At 42.2% G+C, this 21,677-nt stretch overlaps 3 protein-coding genes across 11 annotated transcripts; 1 reads left to right on the top strand and 2 right to left on the bottom strand.

Moving 5' to 3' along the window:
* Positions 1–4,522: 4,522 nt before the first annotated feature.
* LOC113138418 (TBC1 domain family member 10A) lies at positions 4,523–13,152 on the bottom strand. 2 transcript variants are annotated; one of them, XM_026320842.1, is made up of 9 exons: positions 12,278–13,152; positions 10,828–10,927; positions 9,822–9,929; positions 9,419–9,525; positions 9,196–9,310; positions 8,797–8,862; positions 8,165–8,354; positions 7,920–8,074; positions 4,523–7,030 (listed from the first exon to the last, which is right to left on the bottom strand). In XM_026320842.1, the coding sequence occupies exons 1-9, from the start codon at positions 12,457–12,459 to the stop codon at positions 6,539–6,541; spliced, it is 1,515 nt and encodes a 504-aa protein (XP_026176627.1). In that variant the 5' UTR covers positions 12,460–13,152; the 3' UTR covers positions 4,523–6,538. The 2 variants fall into 2 exon arrangements, with proteins under 2 accessions (XP_026176627.1, XP_026176628.1); XM_026320843.2 differs by lacking the exon at positions 12,278–13,152 and adding an exon at positions 11,708–12,239.
* Positions 13,153–13,290: 138 nt separating this feature from the next.
* sf3a1 (splicing factor 3a, subunit 1) lies at positions 13,291–18,203 on the bottom strand. Of its 2 annotated transcripts, none has more exons than XM_026320840.1 (16): positions 18,142–18,203; positions 17,936–18,014; positions 17,384–17,493; positions 17,074–17,281; positions 16,734–16,991; positions 16,567–16,641; positions 16,327–16,477; positions 16,046–16,242; positions 15,671–15,788; positions 15,190–15,497; positions 14,782–15,030; positions 14,480–14,687; positions 14,163–14,317; positions 13,903–14,004; positions 13,732–13,803; positions 13,291–13,631 (listed from the first exon to the last, which is right to left on the bottom strand). In XM_026320840.1, the coding sequence occupies exons 2-16, from the start codon at positions 17,981–17,983 to the stop codon at positions 13,530–13,532; spliced, it is 2,361 nt and encodes a 786-aa protein (XP_026176625.1). In that variant the 5' UTR covers positions 17,984–18,014; positions 18,142–18,203; the 3' UTR covers positions 13,291–13,529. The 2 variants fall into 2 exon arrangements, with proteins under 2 accessions (XP_026176625.1, XP_026176626.1); XM_026320841.1 differs by having other exon boundaries at positions 18,138–18,198.
* Positions 18,204–18,257: 54 nt separating this feature from the next.
* On the top strand, positions 18,258–21,677 carry ccdc157 (coiled-coil domain containing 157). Of its 7 annotated transcripts, none has more exons than XM_026320838.2 (10): positions 18,258–18,576; positions 18,683–18,812; positions 18,912–19,587; positions 19,670–19,747; positions 19,877–20,046; positions 20,138–20,314; positions 20,410–20,578; positions 20,786–20,925; positions 21,027–21,121; positions 21,248–21,677. In XM_026320838.2, the coding sequence occupies exons 1-10, from the start codon at positions 18,329–18,331 to the stop codon at positions 21,492–21,494; spliced, it is 2,130 nt and encodes a 709-aa protein (XP_026176623.1). In that variant the 5' UTR covers positions 18,258–18,328; the 3' UTR covers positions 21,495–21,677. The 7 variants fall into 7 exon arrangements, 5 of the variants coding, with proteins under 5 accessions (XP_026176623.1, XP_026176622.1, XP_026176621.1 ...); XM_026320837.2 differs by having other exon boundaries at positions 18,662–18,812; positions 21,045–21,121; positions 21,251–21,677; XM_026320836.2 differs by having other exon boundaries at positions 18,662–18,812; positions 21,045–21,121.

Here is a 21,677-nt window from a genome sequence, read left to right as displayed (position 1 = left end):
CACAGACATTCCCCCAAACACTTCCCCGCCCCTTCTCTCTGGGAGCCTGCTAGGCCCACTGGTGCAGGAATGAGACAAGAGATAAGCCCATAGTTGGCCTCCATCAACACATGAGGCTTGCCAAAGCGAGTAGAGTTACAGACAGCCAGTCCTCTGGGGCTCAAGGACGGGGGTGCTCAGACATGGGAGGCTGCTAATCTGCTCCTAGCCAGCCTGCTGATGCCCACCATCTGTGTCTGTATCTCATCACCCACCGGCCAGGAGCTACACACAAGTAAACAATCAGCCACAGAGAGGCATTTAACAGCTAATTCTCTGCCTGGCTCTACTGATCATTAGAGCCACCCAAAAAGTAAGAAAACAGAAGATGGAGAAGGTGGAGGAGGTAAGAGGAGATAATGAGGAGCCAGTATGAATACAGGCCCAGTAACATCAGGTTGTTGCATTGCCTCCTTACAAAGGGAGTGTGTGTCAAACGTAAAACAGCTCAATCTGCAAACAGGGATTTGAGAAACTATTGTGACAGGTCTAATTATCACCAGCAGGGAACTAAGATTGAGTCAAGTCAACACACCTCAAGAGTGTCGGGAAAAATGTGTCTGATCCTTAACTTCAGTCACTTGACAAGACTTCACAGCCATAATTGTGCATGCCTCTGGCACTGCTGATCCGAGGGATGTAGAGGGTTGAGAGGTCAGAAGGATGGGTGCTTGGGTTGTGGGGGGTCAACTGATGGAGATTAAATGAAACGCCTAAAACTCCTCAAGGAGTGTGACAGCCACACAGGTGTGCAGCATTTACCCCCACATAACCTCACACACCCATCACTCGGGGCTAAAGTATCCTGTAGGCGTAGCAGGTGATTAGCAGACACAATTACTATGCCTCATTTACCTTTTTACTATTCACCCGCATATTTGAATCTGATTTGACAGAGACGGCAACGTTGCTTCATGTGATTTGAACCCTAAAACCCTCTAAAGGGTTAAAGTTATTAACCTTTTATAAACACTGTATGAAATTTCTTTGAGGGGACTGTGAGGGTCATACAAAGACGACATTTATTTTAATACTTTACTTTTTTTGCAAAGAAGTGTCTCACCCATACCCTAGAGTTATATTTTCTTTTACATTATCTTCACAATAATTGAATAGTTTCAGTGTTAAAGCTATAACAACATAATGTATATTCAAACTTTACGGTGCTGAAGTCCCTCAGCCTGTGGCCTATTAGCTTTTTCAACGAGTGGTAATAACTGTTCATTTAGAGGTAATTGGTTTAAAAATAGTGAATTACATTTACCATCATTTTAGCCATCGGTCATTCCACTCCTGATGTATGATTTGGCTGGAGCGTGTTGGATTTTTTTTTCTTATTGAAGGGGAAGGTCCAAACAAATATTAATAATCCTGAGAAGGTTCTTGCTTTTAAGTCCAACATGCGGTTCAGCCCCTCCCTCCTCACTCAGTAATTTTCATCTGGTCCCTAACACAGGGGTGGTGTGTCCACTGGGAGTAGCTGGAATGAGAACTGTGATGACATTTAAAGTACATTGCTAAATGCACCCATGAGAGTCTTTGGGTGTTATTCTGTGTTAAATTTACCATCTAAAGCATTAACCATTTATACAGTCATTTGTAGATCATAATTGTAAAAAAAAAATTATACAATGGAAACAGCATAGGTGCCAAAACTACTATTTCCAAAGTACACAGAGCCTTGTATGTTCATATGATGGAATAGTTGAGCCCACAGGCTCCACTCCAAACATTAACTGGTATTTATAACATTATTTAAAAGTAGTCTCTGTTTAGAGTGGTCAGAAATAGTTGACAGGAGCCAGAGGGCAAAAAATGTTTAGTTATGTGTAGAAAGAGACCTGTCAGGTTTCCATCCGAGACAAAAACCTGCAGGGCCAGCCAGTTCATATTCATAACATACTGTGCATACCGCACTGTGGAAATATGTAGCAGATACAGAGAATTTGTTTTAAAGGTCTGGATGCGGAAAAAAACATAGTCATCCATATATATGAGACAAAGATAAAAGTGAGGGCTTTTCCTTTGGCAGATGAACATGAGGTACACACAGGGATGAGAATGACACAGGGATGATTCAATTATCCACCCTGGCCCGCACACAGGGATCCCCTCTCTTTTTGCTCCTTGAACAAAGACTAATGTTTTCCCTTGGTGCAATAAATAACTTTTTTATTCCCCCTGCCTTGGAACCTTCACCTGCAGAGACGATCACAATGTCTGCCCTCATATTTGTTACTGCGCCCTTTTAATTTGACCTGAGTCAACCTGTCATGCTCCATCAAACGTGGGAATCAGATACCTCTGGAACACAGGCGCCTTTGCTTTGCATTATGCCATCCAACCCCCCCATGCCTTAACACATTGAGCCTGAGAGCAGAGAGAAAGTCACCCGCATCACATGAATCAAGCACTGTGACAGGGGTCCGTTGGGTCTGGGATCACACAGAGGATCACAAGTCTCTCTTTCTACTGCACCCTCTCCCATCTCTATTAGCTGGGGATGAGCGAGGCGGGATGGCATATATTTCCGTTGATGAAGAGATAAATCAGATCATTTCTGGAGTTAGGAAGGGAGCACAGAGAGAGCCTTCTTGGTCGTCCCCCTTTGAGATGTAAATGGAACGGTGGCACTGAAAGAGGGCCAGGTGTCCGATGCAAAGAGGGAAAGCGTGACGGTGCATGCATTCCTCAGGGACCTAGACCATTAACTGTTGCTGTGCCTCATGTGGGCAAACATCAGCAGATCCCATAATGGTTGATAATGGCCTTTGGTGGAATGACAATGGGGAAAAATGATTAATAGCTATTGACAGGTACCATGTTTCAAGTACAATATCAATTTTATCTACAAACACCAAATTTGCGTTTATACTGGTAATGCAAATCAAATGTAAAGACACTGATGATTCCCAAATTACCTGCAACTCTCTTTTAACCACTGAACCCACGATGACCTCATGTCAACAGCTGCAGCTCACACTATGCCGGACGATTAGGAATGAGCCAGCAGGCTTACTGAGGTCATCAAGGTAGCAATTTGCAATGAACTATTTAAGCCCTGAGACAAAACACATATCCCATACCTTAAGGTGAGGAAAAGGTGCTTTTGTCAGCTCAAACAGTGAATTTAGAAAAGAATGGCAACCTGTCGTTAGTCTAAACGAGGAGAAAGAGATGGAACGACGTCTTTGAGGGAAGTTGTTGAGATGAAGAGACAGCTTTAGAAGAGAAAGGTCAAATACTTGCGTCATGAATGGATACACTCCTACAGCTGCTTCACAATCTCTTTTCATTTCAAAAATGTCCAGACAGACAGACACCAGACCATGGACTCCTATTTGATAAGATTTGTACCATGCAGTTCTATCTGTCATGACATTCTGACATGATGCAGAATTACAGGGTTGGAGGGAAGGAAAGTGTCTACATTTTGTCATCACACTGATCTAGGCCACTGGTTCCCACACTATGGTTTTAAAGGAATACTTTGATATCTAGCTCTAAGGAAATTTTATGTGGCTGAGGAAAAGATATGAGACTGTCTTTATGCAAATGTAAGAAAAAACTGTCATCCATCCATCCATCCATCCATCATCTATACCTATTCATTCCAAATTAGGGTCTCATGGATCTGCTGGAGCCTATCCCAGCTCTCTTTGGGTGAAAGGCAGGGGTACACCCTGGACAGGTCCCCAGTCCATCACAGGGCCACATAAAGACAAACAACCTCACACACTCACACTCACTCCTATGGGCAATTTAGAGTCACCAATCAACCTGACATACATGTTTTTGGACTGTGGGAGGAAACCAGAGTACCTGGAGAAAACCCACACAAGCACAGGGAGAACATGCAAACTCCACACAGAAAGGCCCCTGATGGGTTTCAAACCAGGAACCTTCTTGCTGTGAGACCACCGTGCTGCCCCATAACAAACTTCAACAAATTTTCCAAAATGTTAAACCTAAGTCAAAATTATTTACCTAAGCAGTGGTAGTTTCCATTCACACAAAACACATACAAGCTTAAATGTACTGACACTTTTCCAAACCAGAAAAATAGAACACTGATAAAATAAATGACATACCTCAAGAAAAAGGTTATTAGTATTGAAATAAGCAGTTTCAAGCTTTTGATTAGGAGATAAATATAAAATCTTAGAGAAACAATTAGATATTAAGTATGCTTATTGGCTAAATGTATTTTTGTGGGTTTGTCAACGTCACCAATCTCAGCAATGGCACTACAACATATTTAAAAGGCTTTATCAGCACAGGGAATATGACAGTCCTGGACCATTCTGCACCTTTGTTTTTTGAGATGCCTCCTCTGAGAAACACAGCTTCATTTCAAAGTGATGACGCTGGGGCTCCACCTGCTGGTAAACATGAGACAAAGCATACAAACAGGCAAAAAAGCCCAACATATCAAAACACATTCACCCACATCATAGTCAGTTAAAATATACCAGAAATGTTGTTTGCTTTAACAAATTTTTATTTGTAACATTTAAATGATGATGCATAGTGTCCCATGGTTGTCCAACACCTATTTTACAGGGCTATTGCAAATGGTAGAATAATAGCAATCTGTCTTAATAGTTATTAAAAAAAAAAAAAACTTTTCAGTGGCAAAAGCCTCCTTATTCCAGATGTAATTCATTTCATCCATACTATTTGTAATTTCATACTGTCCTGAACAGCAAATGATTTAGAGATGTCTCCTCTGCAGTTTCTGCAACTGCTCAACAAAATAAAGCATAACACACGGAAAAATAGATTTCATTACAAAAGAAGTTGTTACTTTACATGCCGTATCTACACAAAGAGCATTAAATTAAAACATCACTGAAATGTAAGGTGGGTAATACAAGCAACTAAAAAAAAAAAACAAAACAAAAAAAAAACAACTAGTGCATACAGACAACTGCTTTAAAGTATGTTATTCTTTTTAACCTCATTTCGTATGATATCTGACATACATGTGCATTTTTAGCAGACTCTTTTTTTTATATTAATTATATAAACATGTTTCACACTTGTGCTAATGCTTGTTAAAACTCCCTTTACCATTTATCACTGTGGTGAAAGTTAGAAAACACACTGTGAAAAAAGATTGTCCAACATATGTTATAAAAAAAAAAAAAAAAAAAAAAAAAGAAAAGGCCTCATTGCTGCATGTGTCTCCATATATCCCAAAGAAATGAGGCTGGTTCTCATAAGAGAAACGCTACAAACATCCCAATAAATCTTTAAATCCCATGATCCCTCAACTGCACTAACAGAGTAACCCTGGTCACAGGTAGCGGTCACAGATCGTCCCAAACAAGAGTCTTGATTTGCTTTTGGAAATTCTAGCAAAACATTAAAATAAAAAAACAGGCTCAATGCCAAGACAAGGGTCAGCACCTTCAGGTAATTTGCAATCACTCACTCACTGTCCAAGTTATGACAGGAAACACGTGCACAAATACATACATTATAATGATTTGCATTTGGCAAGAGACAGCTTTTGGACTGATTAGCTTTTAAAAGGCAGGAATGTGTCACAGAGTGAGGTATGTCCAGTCTGCTGCCCACATAACGTGAATTACTGCTGCTCTAAAGTGTCTGGAAGTGCCTGGCACAGTGAGTATTAGGAGTTGATACAGAGTTAAACCACACTAATTTAACTGACTGAAAAAAGTGACCATTTTTGCACTAGTTCCATGTGCACAAATTTCATGTTTAAACTGTTTGTTAAATAAAATGTGTAGAAAAAGACTTGAATATTCATTTGATTTCACTGATTCAACAGAGGAGTTTCTGTTCAAATGTAAGAATAGAAAACATGAAATGCACATAATTCCCCAGTGGGAAAAAAAACAAAACAAATCTCAGTCATAGAATAATACCTCCCAAACTTTATAAATCCTTTAAGATATACCATCCCTGCTGTAATCAGCTTTATGCTGCCCTCTAGTGAACAAAACCCCCAATGGAGTATGCTGTGTTAAGAAGTAGAAAAGCCTTGAGTTTCTATCAGGAGTTTACATCTACTGCTGCATAGTATTACCAGTGAACTCAATAGTGTTGAATTTGAGAGGAAATGTACAACGAACCTGCCTGAGTACTAGGTGCCTCATTGTTCTTTAAGTCCCATTTAAACCATGCGTGTCTGAAAGGAATGATTTCTCTCCCAGTAGTCAGTAATGTGTCTCCCTTGCAAACAGACTTCTGGACTGAACAAACACATCAAGCATCAAAAGGATGTAACAGCTTTACATGGAGAAATGACATAAGCATCAGAGTCGTTTTGTGATGATGCTTTAGTGTATACCAATAATATTACAGGCAAACTGGGAACTAAAATGAATAACTGAATACACAAAGGTCCAACACTGGAATATTAGTGATGCTGGCCAATCAGAGACATTGGCAAGGCTGGCTTGTTATTGGCTGAAGGGTGCTGGTGCTTCGTCCGCAACACACATACACATACTGCACTGTTGTACAGCTACAGGTATGTATCCTGCTCTGTGCTGCTAAGGCTTTGTGTGGATTGCTGAAGAGGAGATTCTTTGGCAGGGGGAAGGTCTGTAGGAGGTGCTTGCTGCTGGTGAGGTGTGTCTGTCTCACTCTGTGGCACAATCTCTGGAGTCTTGCTGTTGGGTGGCAGTGGGGCAGGTGGAGCTGAGGGTGGATGTGAAGGGTTGTTTAGAAGAGGGTAAGGGTTAGGAATTTCAACAATGGGCTTTTTCATGCTCTTCCTGCTCTTCTTCTCCTCCTTGCCCTTCTTCTGCGAGGTAGGCGGAGGGACCTCAAGTACAATGGTGGGGTTCTGCTGCAGGTCCTGGCGCCTTGGTGGGTCGGCCAACATGATGAGCCGAGCGCCATGCATTCTCGGGGGTGGTTTGAAATTGAGCTCTCCGCGGTTCTTCCTCCAGCGTTTCACTTGGGTGTGATGCTCCCTTTCTACGTCTCGCGCTGTCACCGGCACTTCCAGAATCTGCAACAAGAAGAGACACGTCACCAGGTCAAAGCCAGATTCATGCAGCTCGTAATCAAAGGTGCCACTGCTGAGAAATACATTCTTTCCACATTTCATCATGTTAAATACAGTATGTGAACTTTGTCAGTAAATGCCAAAGGGCCTTGGGGCTGCTCTGGATCCACTCACATTCACCACAGTCAAGACTGCCTTGTCTATAAAAGGGGTATTGTTAGCATGGTCACATACTCACACAAGACTCATACACAGCAACCAGACACTGGCCAGCCTGGACTCTGGTCAATTAGTCTCTGTATCACTTCTTTTCACTCTCAGACTCTCTGTTGCTCACTTGGCTACATTCATAAACACTTACTGTTCTCCGTCAAGTCCTTATCCACAGTGAGTAAAACAACCCCTCTGCTACTTCATTAAAGGATTATGCTAAGCCTAATATGACATACTATAAATGCCGATCTCTATTGACATCTTTGGCAAATCTTTGTAAATCCTTTTGTACACTGTAGCCTTCATGTGTAAGGGTATTCACAGTAAGCAATTGTAGAGAACATGTTAGTACTAACTATATCGTATAAACATATCCCGTCATATTTTCTGACTAAACAACACAGATTGATTCACACTGTTATGGTAGATTTAGGTCATCATAAGTGAATACCAACCATACCCTTAAAATATATATATATATATATATTCTAAGTCAGTTAATAAAAAGATCTGCAATTGATAAGTAAAATAAAAACGATCATGTAGATAAATAGGTAAATATATGAAGTGATATGCATGTTTTTCTATACGGTCCAGTCCTTGTGTAACATAAACCTTTTTGTTATTATCTAGTATTGCTGGTCCTCATGCCTTGCTGCTGCTGCAGCTCTTCTCTTACCTCCCGTACGAGGTAGCCCTCCTGCATGTATCGAGGTTCTATGGCCCTGAGGAGCTCCATGGTTTCATACTGGCCCTGGCAAGCCTTTAGCTTCTCCCGGGTCCCCAGCATGCACTTAAGCAGCACCAAACCCACACGGAAGATTATCTTTACCCCTGAGAGAGGGAGAAGAGCCAGGTATTTGAGTTTTAGCATGAAGAGGTTTTTCCATGCCAACATAGGGTACCATCATAAAGCACTATTACCATCGCAGAGGAACATGTCCCAGACACGCAGAACAGAAGCCCAAGGCAGCGTTCTGGAGAAGGCACACATAAACCATTCAGTCATGTAGAGGATGGGATCGATCTTGTGTTTCTCCAGATGGCGGAAGGCTAGCGGGGATACACGTCGCAGCAGAGCGAACAGGATCTCTCCATCCAACTGTATAGCTTCCTGAAGGACAGTGATAGACAGGGAGGCACTGCAGAGCAAAGTACTGTACTTGTATTGTGTTCAAATGCATCATGTTGCTCCTAGTGTAAATCATTTTCCACTACACATGACTACTGAGATTTTACACCAACTTCTTTGGTAGTGCCATGTTATATTTCACTGAGGAAGCATTTCATAACAACATGTTGGTTCTGTTAAATATGAAATACAAATTCATAAAAAAACAATATGGCTGAACAATAATCACAAGAAAGTTCACGGGTTAATTACACAAGATAGCTTACTACTGTGTAATTGTGCAAATGAGAAACATGATGGTGAACTGCGGTCTGACAACACCTCAATATTCTCATCAGCAACTTCTAACCACAAAATTCCAGTTAGTCTCTGGAAAAGCCCAGTTAGTAATGTCATCAGACATGTTTGCACATTTCAGTCTCACCAGGCCAGGACTGTAGTAGCCAGGAAGATACTTCTCACAGATTTGGACCAGCCCCCAGAACGCATCCTGTGGAAACAAAGACACATCATGTCAGGAAACTAACTCTTCATTTAACAAGACATGGAACTCAGATAATAACAGAAGTATTTGATGAGCAGTGATAGTGGACTTGGTAGTTACATCAAGAACTTTTTTTTTTTTTTTTTTTTTTGAAAATGATACAATCAGTTACATCAGCAGCAGCAGTGATATTATATGTTTCATCTGAATAAGTGCTTTACAGTTATGACTCAGATAAGCTTTCAACCAACAACACCACAGCATATCAGCATATGCAAACTGCAAAGGGGAAGGAGATAGTTTATATGGTGTCTGTGTTTTAGGCAAAGCACACAGTACCTCAGCAGGCATGTGCATGAGCAACACAGCAGCAATGGGAGCCTGAGCCTGGCAGTATCCCTCCTCTGGTCTGTACAGAGTGTAGGCCTTAAGAACACGAAACAAGTCCTGCTGCCTGTCGGGGACAAAAATGCAGACACACAACAATTAGACAAACTAAATATCAAAAGACAGACTCTCATTATTTCCAGTGTGTAATATTGCATCACATTAGAGTGCTTACCCATGTCCCCCCCGTGACACAAACATCTCATGGAAAGGAAACTGTCGATGGAGGTCTTTCTCAATCACATCAAGCCATTTGGGTTCCCCTGGCTGGCTATCCAGCTCCTGACAAAACACATATGGAAGAGACATGCTATGACTTTGTTAGAGTAGCAGCATTGCAGGCTTTCAACCTTTCAGAAAGTGCATACTTTTAGCTATTAAACAGATGTTCATTTTCCATTGTAAACATGCTTTACTAAAACTGAAATGGTTCCAATATTGTGCAGAAAACATCCGAAATTACAGTGGTGCATAGCAACAGTTTCAGTAATGATTTGAAAAGAAATAAACATGAAACAAGCACAAATGAAAGCATGAAAAGAAGTGTGAGGAGGAAGCGAAAGAAGAAGTTATCTGACCTGAAACTTCCCTTGGTTCTGCTCTTTCTTCACCTTCCCACCTGACAAGTAGAGCCATGCACGGCCTCTAAGGGCAGGAGGAATTCCTTTCTGGCACCGCAGCCTCACCTGAGCCACAGAGGAACACAGTTCACCAAATAAAGACAGACAAAGGGAACACATGCGAAAAAGGCCTACCACAATCCAAGACAGGGATTGTACACACTGCTATGTGCAGCGCACACGCCCATTACTTGGTTCCTTTTTTTAAAACATACATGTGAAATGCCGTTATCTGGTAAAACCACTAAGTAACAGCTGATACTTTAATACATCACAGTGTTTCACAATTACTACAGTGTTGTTGCACTACAGATAATCAGACTGGTCAGACTGTAAACTCTGACAAATATCCATTTGAACTGCACTGCTGAGTGGCTTCACAGCTAAGGTAAGGTGTATGTACATATATTGTGCTAAACATGAGGGAAACTGTTTTGGCCAAAAACAAGTGAACATGGAGTCACTGTACACACTGATCAGAAACTCAGAGTTTCACTGCATGAGCCTTGAGCCTACCTGCACTACAGGAAAATGAAACCTGCTTTCTACTCAATTCAATGTTTTGCAACATAAACAGCTGTCTTGCATGTGAACAGAGCTGCAGTTTACACTCACAGCACCTTTATTACAGAGTAGTCTTACAGGAAGTCAACACAGCCACACCCTAAATCTGAGACTATCAATTTGTCACATGGTCTATGAGGCGATAGAGGGGTAGGCTGTGTCCTGCCCTGCTGATGACTCGTGGAAAAGCTTTGGCCTGAAGTTGCAAACAATCTGGTCACAAGAGTTTTGTCTTTGTGCAATCAAATACCTGAGCAATACAATTTACCTTTGCCTTAAAACATACACAGAACTACACAAGACTGAAAGACTGCTGCCTGGAGACAGAGCCAAACAGAGCTACCTCATACAAACAAGCCATCGGACGGTTCGTGTTACTGAGTTAACACTTGGTATTGACCTTATCAAATCGCTTGATCATCCACTTGTCCCAGTGGTTCAGCATGTCCAGCCACTTCACCTCCCTTTGCCTGAGCACCTCTGGAGGCACATCCTGAGCCCTGGATACACAACAAGGAAAATATTAAAAGACTATACTACAAAATCAACAATAAACCAAAATAAAATTGAGCTACATCTAAATCTACTACTGTTTTTTGGAGTGGGTACATGGCCCAGGTAAAGATCAGTGCTTATATTGTTCAGTAATGTCAGTAGGAAATAAATCCTGAAACTACAGAAACATAAAAATACAGCAGGCTTGTTTAGGCTGGGAAGAGTAATAGGAAAAAAAAAAAACCATCTGCTCATCTTTCTGCATGTGCCATCAGATCTACGTGTGTGGCCACTGCTCATATGTAGTCAGTAAACTGTGTAGTGAGTCAAAAATAACAACTGGTGGATTGTTTTAAGGAGACTATAAAAGACACCAACTCAGCCTATTTAATGGCAAAGCCGGTTTAACCTCAAAGAGCAAGAGTCTGGGTTTGCCTGCCATATGATGTAACCTAACTGCAGAACATCTGAAAGCACAAAAAAAAAAAATTAAGGAGTTCACGTTATGTTCTCCAACAGAAAATGAAAACATAGGCAAGTCTAACCAATATTACAAATGAGGTCTGATGCCTTACTAAGCTATGCAATTATCTCATCAGCACAAGCCTATAATTGTGAGGTTAGAGCATCTTCAAAGAGCATTTTTTAAACTTGGGACAGCCCTCCTCCTGCTAGGAAACTGTAGGCTCTATCACTGCAGTAATATTATGTGCCAGCTTCAGCTGCCAAAGACTTTAAACAACGAGTTACTACCACAGCCAAATGCGTCAAGTTTAAACCCTTACCTATAAAAGTGTGAGCCAGAAGAGGCCCTCTAGTAACAGGGCACCAGATCTGTGGCTCCAAGTCTGCCAAACCTCCAGAAAACAGGAAGCTCCCAGCCAGCCAGTGCTTGGCACAACTTTCTCTCACTCCTTTCACTGTTTCAGTGCTGAATAAAAGTAATGAAGGCTTTAGGCCCCACTAACAGGAAGGAGAGAAAGGGCTTCTTGGAAAAAAAAAAAAAAAAAAAAACCACTGCAACTGGCTTCAAGGGCTATTAATATATTAATTCAAATGACAATCTAAGATAATATAAGATAAACATTATTCATCAATCTGATAAACAAAAATGATGAGTTGCCTTTTTTAGTCCCTACAATGTTTGAATAGTAAATAGCCTCTACACAAAGAGCCTTGGAGGAGTAATGATGATATGACTAGCAGTGTTGTATGTGCCATGAAGCAGTGGCCATGACCCCTCTGGGTGCCACGCAGCAGGGGGGAGCTCTGGGTGCCTTGTGCTGAAGGTGACTAAAAGTTTACTGCTCGTACTTTACTTAGACCAGGACAGCAGCGAGGTGAGCCAGACTTACGAGTGCTCCGAGCATTGCTGCGCTCCGCCAATAAATCCGTATTTATCGGTCGGTCTCTCGGTGGTGAAGCCGTTGATCTCCGAGTCTGATCCCAGGGAGCTTTCATCGTCCATGTGGCTGCTGCTGATGGTCCGGATGCTCCTGGTGTCCACCGACTGACGGCCGGTCTCCGTTTTTGCCATGGTGGTGACAAAGCTAGCTCGCTAGCCAGGGTGGCTAACGTAGGCGAGCTTGTTGACAGCCCGAAGTCAAACCTGCTCCTTTGCATATGTCGTCGAGTCAAACAGCATCGACGCCATGATTTCTCCACGTAACGCTAACTTTAATTTCCCACGCACTCTTGGCCTTTATCTTTAGCTAAATGTCTGGTAACGTTGTTGAAACATGAGCTAACTCAGCTACTGGTGGGCTGCTAACGCAAAGTTAGCCTCAACTGTTCGTGTTTTAGCGCAGTCCAAACTATTTCTTTATCTTTCCTACCGCCAACAAAGTACGACTGGTCTTATATTATCATCCCGGTTTCCGTGGTCAGCCATGAACTACCTGATGTTAGACTAGTCTGGTCCCAGCTAACGGTGCTTGTTTCTCGGTCCTGTCATCCCCAGTGTACTCGGCAGACTGTGCCTCGACCAGTAACCAACCCAGTGTGTCGACCTGAGTTTATCATCTCAATGTTATGGCTACCCCTAGTGGATGTCTTAGGAAGAAAATGATTTGTCTGGGAAAAAGACAGTGAATGCTGCTGTCACCTAAACCAGTGGTGACCAACCCTGGTCCTCAAGGCCCACTGTCCTGCTGGTTTTCCAACTATCTCTAGCCCTTTCCAGTTTCTGATCAGCTGAACACATCTGATCTAGGTAATTAGTGTGTAGAGCAGGGATATCTGGAAAACATCACCAGCACTGGGTTTTTGTACACTTCAGTGCTGCAGGGCATGTGGCCTGTGTTAATCCATGTTGTGTTACAGAGGCTAATCACATTACCCAGTTTCATGAAACCAAAAAGGCAAATTCTGAAGTTTTATTCCTTTATTTGAATGATGTTCTTACAGGTTACCAAATAACTGTTTACTACCTCAAATCAAGAGCTGAACCAATAATGTGAAGCCATGCCTGCCTGCCAGTGCATAATTCATTTAGCATTCTGAGTAACACAAACAGCAAGGACAATTATAAAAAATGGTCAAACTAAAATGACAGGACTGAGCGACAAGACAAACACTAGTAAATGTTTTTTCTTCTAACTGCATGGCTCACTTCTTTCTTCCACCTCTCTCCTTCAGGGCCAAGTGAATGATGGAACCATTGTTCATGTTATAATAAGCCAGGGAGTTGGAGTCTTTGATGAAAATGCCCTAAAAAAAAAAACAAAACAAAATAAACAGTATTATTCAATCAGTCATTTAGATTTATGCAGACACTAAATCTTTTGACAAGGTTAGAAGAAAAGCTTACCTCATACTGTAACTTCTGTTTTCCTGCGGGCATGCCTGTAGCTTCATGGATCTTGACTTTAATAACAGACACCTGTAGGGACATTGCATTTGCACATCCATAAGAATGAAGTGGGTGCACCAGCATATGCTGACAAACAATAAGGAAAAGTTGAAAACAATATTTACATACCTGGTCTGTGAGTGGGACAGTGAAGTTCAGCACTTGGCCATCTAGCTTCCATTCGGTCTTGTCTTGCATGTTGGGGACCTGTACTTTAACTGCCACGGGGCCCTAAAGTGGGGGGAGGAAAAAATAAATAAATAATCACATAAAACCTTCACTGAGCCACTGAAATATACATATGGTTACTCTACTCCTTCACATTCAGTATTCATCAACAAACCAGAAACAATTCATAAATCAAACCACATTTCACTGCACTAACAAACCTTATTTCTACGAAGGAACTCCTCCTCTGGAATAAGGTTGTCCTCTGTCTTCATTTTCTTGCTGACTGGCTCATCTTCATGAGGTGGAGGTGGGTGGGATGGTGGTGCAGGAGCAGAGCTTGGTGGCTGTGGTACAGGAGGAGCTGGGACAAACGCTGGAAGAAGCAGTGAGTTATCTGGTTTTAAAATTATAAACTAGGGAAGGCCGTGTGGGAAAGGTTGTGTTATCAAATTAGCACAATATGACAAGCATCCCTGTCCTCATCAATGCAACTTGGCTTTGAATGTCAGTGATAGCTGCTTTAAAACCATCTTACCAGCTGGAACAACCATGGGGGGTGGTCTTGGGGCCATGATGTGGGGTGCTGAAGGAGGCATGGGGACCACATTGATACGGGGAGCAGGAATCATGGGTGGCATTGGTGTTATAACTTGTCCTGGTGCAAGGCGTACCACAGGAGCCACAGGTGGTCTTGGGATCACAGGTACAGCAGACAGGAGAGTGGTGCGTACTGGTGGTGCCACCTGTCAACCAGCACATTGGTGGAATATTATGTAGAAAACTGAATGAAGCAAAAACCTTTTTTTTTTTTTTTTTTTTTTAAATATTTCAACTCACAGCTGAAGGTGGGCGAGGCACTGTTGTGACAGGAGGACTGGGTTTAGGCAAACTGGCTGCAGAGGAGGGGATGGGAGGCTGGTGATGAATTTCACTTGGCTTGCTTGGGCCAATTTTCTCCTTAGTATCATCCTCTCCCACCAGTCCTTTGGCCTTATGAATGGCTTCAATCTGCTCTTGCAGGGTGATGTTGGCCTGCGCTGCCTGCTGTGTACGAGCCATACTTCCTGAGTGACCATCCCAGGTGACCTGGTGAGGGAGGAAAAACACAAATGTTACAAACTGCGACAATACAAAATTAATGAAAATAAACCATATTTCAAGATCAAAACAGTACTGACTTAATTTTATTTATCTCAGAGATTCTTTTGACTTCAAATTGCATAAGCTAAAGTTAAATGTTCTCACCTTTTCTTCCGGCTTCTGGATTTCTTCTTCACCAATCTTCTTACCAATGGCTGTCTCTTCCACACCAAAGATATCGGTACGCCTCTCAGCCAGCTGTTTCAAGCTGCTCTCAATATCCAAACCAGGAGCGTACACTTCATCCTCGGTCTGCCTCTCTTTGATTATGCGGTCTCTTTGCTCCAACCAGCGTGGATCCAATAGACCAATACGCATGTGCTCCTGCATCTTACTGGCTGGGATCTTCTCACCAGTAATTGGTGAGATAAGGTATTCATCTGAAGGTGAAGCTAAGGGCTGAGGCTTGGAGGCTGAGAGGAAAAGGTACCATTTGATCAGCACACATAGACACATTAATAGCTTGTTATGCAATAAAGTTAAAGTTCCTTTCGGGTTTAATAATATCAATCTATCCATCTGTATGTATCCATCTATATCTCCATCCATCCATCAGTATTACATTATCTAAGGGAGCCTGAGTTACCTTTGGGGTCATAGTCTTTGCGAATAATAACTTGATCTGGAGTTGGGGGTAGTGGTGGTGGCATAGGGTTTTCTGGTGGCAGTGGAGCCTTCACTCCCTCATCATCATCATCAGATCCCTGAAGAAAGCAGGAGATTAGGAATGATGTGCTGTATGCACTTTATTTTATTTTCTGTGTAAGCAGTGTGTCACCAAACAGGCTGTATATTTAGTTAACTGCAAATGAAAGTAGGAGAATGAGGCAAAAAAATATATAATATATAGACTATATATATATATATATATATATATATATATATATATATATATATATATAACTGGTGAAGAAACATCATCTTACATGGCTCTTTTATGAAATACTATGTAAGTTCATACCTCATCCATGTCTTGCACTTGGGTGTCTTGATCAGGCTGTGAGGGATGGCCTTCTTCCCGATTCTCCCGTTCATCCTCTTCATCCTCACTCTCGACCTCCATCTCCACCTCCTCACTCTCTCCGTACTTCTCATAGCGCTCTTGGATTAGGATTCGAGCGCCAAGCTCCTCAGGTGTAGTGGGTGGAGGGAAGTTGCCTGGGCAAACAGATGCCATAAATAATTGTAGCCACATTTAGGGGTTAACACATTTTAAAATTCCAATCACTGTGGTTAAATTACCTTGTTCATTTGGCTGGAAATCCACTGTCTCAACTACTACAAAGTCATGCCAGTCAATTTGGGCATATGCCACCCGCTCCTTCTCTCTTTCCTCCTCCTCCTTCTTTCTCTCACGCTCCTGGAACTTTGCCCACTCAACACGGTACCTCACCTGGCGTTTGTGCAGCAGAATAGCTGATTAACATAACATTCATTTATAAACGCTTATACTGAGAAACATTCACCGGTAAAGAGGATTACCTGGTCCATAACCTCTTTTGGATTCTCAGCCTCCTTCTTTAGCTTGGTCAGTAAACCTTTTGGAGGGATCAGAATCTAAACATTGAGAGACAAGATCAAGATACAGTTTAGCATCACAAAACAAAAAGAATATTAATCATTTTGAAACATACACACTGTCACATCACCTTAGTGTACTGCTCGACTAGTTTGGTAAAGTAGTTGAAAAGGCTGTGCTGTGGCCTCAGAAAGTCAAACTGGTAGTTCCTCTGTTCTTTCTGCATGAGCTGAGTGAGAAACTGACGGCCATTGCGAGCAACAAACTGGGCAGTGAGCTTGACAACATCCAGGTCAAATGCTGAAATTGATGGAGGATCTGCAATAAATTCAAACTCGGGAGGTGGTTCTTTGGGGACAATTGTCTCCTGAATCACCTGGGACTGCACCTATTGACAAACATAACAATTACTACCAACTACAGGCAATGAAAAGCCAATAATAAGAGCAGACTGAAAAGCATTGTTTTACTTTTTGAGGAAGCTGCTGTGACTGCTGCATGGCCTGCTGCTGCATAACCTTAGGCACAGCTGCAGATGGTTCCTGCGCTTTTCCCTCCTTAAATTCATTGACCTTGTGCCGGTAGTAGGCATGGTAGGGGTCATTGGGATTGAGGAAATTAAACTTTGGGTTGTTGATCTCATTCTGACGGATTCTTGCTTCAAACTCAGGCCCATTCCTGTGAAATGACAATAAATTAGCCACAGCATAGCCATAAAATCCACACAAAATAGTAGCTCTATATAAGATTATACAGCTGAAGATATATGAAGTGTCCAACCTGGCAACAAAGCTGGCTGTCTTGTCAACAATGTTTCTGACCTCGGGAGGTGGATATATGATACCAACAATTGGTTTGGTGGCTGGGGTTTCTTCTGCAGCTGCATCGTTCTGTTGACAAAGTTTCCATTGGTTAGACTGTAGCATGCATAACTTAAATGAGGACAAACCCCCCCCCCCAACTAAATACGCATCCATAGCTTAACCTTGGCCCCACATCTACCAGCTCACTACACAGTCAGTTTACCCATTTTAGATAATAAACATGCCATGTTCACATTGTGTTGGAGTTTCAGCAGCCAACAGTCTCAAACATCAAACTGAGTTTAGGTTATCTGGGTGAACTGTCTTTGAATGCTAACAACAGGTAACCAAGATGTACGCTTACCATCCAGAACAGACGGTAGCTGATACAGCTAACTAATATGTCAGGGTAGGGGAGTGGGGAAGCGAGGGGAAGTGTAGTACATTAATAAGAGCAAGTTATTGAGCAGAATGAGCACGCTAGCCACAATGCTAATCTTGACGAGCTAAACCGCAGCGGTAACAGTACCTTGTTGTTGGACTCCGGCTGAACTATCTGAACAGGCCCAGGCGGCATGGCTGCGTCTTTTTCTAAAGCCTGGAGCTACCTGAAAACACCCAACCGACAGGAAGAGTATATGTAATTAAATACAAGTATAATACCACGTTATTACTGTGTTAGGAACACAATGTATAAGAGTTACGACGCCACATTTGGTGTCGTTGAATACCTACTGCGTCGCGCTTTCGTCGACCCAATGGAGGCGTACTACTTCCGGATATGCGGCGCAAAGCATTATGGAACTAGTAGTTTATTGTTTCTTTTGGGGGGGGGGGGGGGGTTGCTAAGGAGACGATGCGTCAACAAACTACACCCAGTCACCCTGTATCAGACAGAAAAATATAAGCTAGCCTGACAGAAATGAGTCAGTTCTTGGGTCGGCAGGACTGTATCGAAAGCCTCCGAAAAGACTTGATCGATCTTCAGGGTGCCATTGTGGACGTCTTTTCCAGAACCGGACCGGTCCGCTTCTCTTCATGGAAGTTCCCCGATAAACTCTCCTGTAATCTGGACATGGTAGCTCTGCTGGAGCAGTATGATTTTGTAGATGGGGAGGAGGCGTTCAACCAGCACTCCCACATTGTTTTACTGGAGCTCCTCATCGACAGGTAACAGTCCGTTATATGACACCAATCAAATTATCTATGAGGACAAAATAAACGTTTTCTTCTTCTTCTTCTCTCTATGAATCAGACTACTGCTTCTTCTCCAAAGCTTTAATTCTTATGCCGAGCAACTGAGGTGCAGCCACAGGAGAGAACTGCCCCAGCAGAAAGGATACCTGTCAATTGGCCTTGTAGTCAGAACCTATTGGTGTAATTTAGTTCAATATGCTGACTTTAAGGTAGGCAAACAACTGAAATATGAACAATGGAAGAAGAATGGCAAAATATGAAAAGAAAACAGATCACGGCATGTTTTCATGTTTTCTTCCTCCTTGCAGGGGATCTACAAAGACTGCAAGACACAGACAGTTGACTGTAATGAGACAGAAACAGTTTCATCTGTTTCCCCCCTAATGAACTCCAGGAGTGACTGCTGTAGAGGTTGTTTATCTGCTCGGACATCAACAAGCAGGTTGAATCATATACCTTCCAGTCCTACCTGCAACTCCTCATGTTTTCCTAAAGTGCACAGCTACAATGCAAGCTGTCAGACAGTGGAATCATCCCTCATTCCCTGCGCCGCCTGCCATCAAGTGCAGTCCATTTTGAGAAAAACAGGAGATGCTTTGGTGGAACTGTTTCAGAGTGAGGGCCTGCCCTCGTCTCTGCAGCCACTCCTGGCCGCTGTGGAGGACACTATGGAGCTGGGACATATGACAGCAGCTGATGTTGCCCAATGGGCAAATGAGCAACTAAGGGACATGCGTCGGCTGGCAAAACATCTACAAGATGTGCGGGCTACGGTAGAGCCTCTTAAAGCTAGGTTAGCAGCAGCAGAAACAGAGCGGGAGAGATTGAGGTCTCAGTTGGAAAGAGCACACAAAGAGTTCAAGCAAGACGTGGAAAAACACCAAGCAAACATAGTCCAGCTGGAGTTTTCACTGAAGAGAGCAGAAAGGGCCATGAAAGAAAGCGAGCAAAGGCTTCAGGAGGAGAAACAACAACTCAAAAGAGGTGCAGTAAATTCACAAATAAACATGGTGGGAACTCACTGAGCTCACATTTACGACTACATGTTTAATATTTTTTTAAACAGAAACCTTGTCCTTAGAGGAGAGTAATTCCAGACTGAAAGAGAAAGTAGCAGCCCATCAAGATACATTACAAGCACTTGGTAAGGACACGTATGATTTAATTTACCATCATAATTGCAGTACTTACCATATATGAAACACACTTGTCTTAGTAATGCACAAAAACTAAACTAACATGCTGTACGATGGATCATTTGATTTTGTGGCAGAGCATGAAAAGAATGTGCTGCAGGAGAAGGTGAGGACCCTGCAAAAAGAGGAAGAAACCTGTTGCAAACTACAACAAAGTCTACATCAGCTGGAGAGTCAAATCTCTGAAACTCAAGTCCTTCTTGAAAAGGAGAAAGCCAAGTACCACAGTGCTTGTCGTCAACAAGAGGTCAGCATTACAGCAAATACCTGACTGTTGTTTTCAACTGGAGACCTTAAAGATGTATCCGGCGTTAAGTGTTTTGTGGTTGTGCGTCCAGTCAATGCAGGCAAAGCAGAAATCTTTGCTGGAGAGAGTGGATGCTCTTGATAAAGAGTGTGATGAGCTGAAGAGGCAGCTGGGAGAGACGGAGGAGAAACAGGTCGATCTACACAATCAGATGCAACAGATGTCAGGGGAGAAGGAACAACAACAGGTTCAGCTCACTCAACAACAGGTATAGTTTATATTGAAGCCCTCACACCCAGTACACATACCTATAATCAATTCTTTTCAAGCCTAGTAACACCTTGCATGGTTCCCCCCCAACAGGACCTTTGCTTAAAGCTGCAAAAGGAGAAGCAGTCACTAGAAATACACATAGATGAACTAAAGAACAGTGTGGCTGAGCTGAAGGAACATGTGCAAGCTTTAAGGGAGAGGGAGAGGCTGTTGGTGTTTTTCCCAGAGCTTAGCCCCCTGGCTCAGGCCCAGCCACAGAGTATGCAGTTGTTTTATTTCCAGTACATACCTCTACTTACCTCTGCACAAAAATGAAATTCTAAGTTGATTACATGTGCATTTCCTGCAAAAGTATAAAACTTGTATCTAGCCATTTCTTTGTCTACCGCCTCCATTGTTTTTACTCCAGTCACAGTATTAATATTACTGCTTACGATATTGTCCTTTACGTCTACATCTTTACAAGGTACAGGAGATGTGCTTTTGGATATGGAACAACAATTACAGGCAAATAATATTCGTATAAAAGTTATGGAGCAGGAAAACATCACCCTACGCTACAGCCTTCAGAAACTGAGGGAAAGAGCACAACATAATGCCACTCAGGTCAGACAGATGAAAACCTATAATGTTTTTAAAATTAACACATTCTTATTGTGGAATAATATTTTTATTATTGCAAATTTTATTAAAATGATCATCAATAGCTTCCTTCGTCTCAGCAGACAGAGGATGGTTCTCTTCCCAGCATGCCAATAGAAAAACAAAAAAATGACCTGACCCAAATACAGAGGAGTCCCTTGTGAGTATTTGCTCTTTGGATTAGTTAAGTTTGCTCTATTCTAACCTAGGCATTATTAAGCACATTGTATAAATTATTAATTATAGTACTGTTTTTTTTTTTATGTTGCTTTATATTTTCTTGCAGCAGCAGAGCAGGGCTGGGATACAGTAACATGGAACCAGGAAGGAAGGAACCAGGTGGAGAAAGTGGTCTGGAGTCAACCAGGTCAGAGGATCAAGTGTCCATTGCTGCCTCCACCCCTTCATCTCTGCCAATTCACCTTCAAACCTTCCACATCAACACAAGCGCCACTGCCACTAAAAACCGTAGACAAGCACACAGTGCTTCTCTCCTTTCTCAATCCAGAGGCTTAACTCAGAGGAGAAAATGAAACTCTTGGGGTTTTTTTCAATATTAATATCTAGTGGTGTCTTGTTGCACATTATACTAATGTTTTTTGTATTTTTTAAATTGTCACTGTGTACATTTATGACACTGGGTAACCACTGTTACCACTAATCTGTCACAAAATTGTATGATATGTGCTGTATAATAAACCGACTGAATCTACAGA

This window comes from Mastacembelus armatus, chromosome 9 (genome assembly GCF_900324485.2).
Source record: "Mastacembelus armatus chromosome 9, fMasArm1.2, whole genome shotgun sequence".
NCBI lineage: Eukaryota > Metazoa > Chordata > Actinopteri > Synbranchiformes > Mastacembelidae > Mastacembelus > Mastacembelus armatus.
The sequence above is the reverse complement of the archived record's forward strand: the minus strand, read 5'-3'. Positions and strand labels throughout refer to the sequence as shown.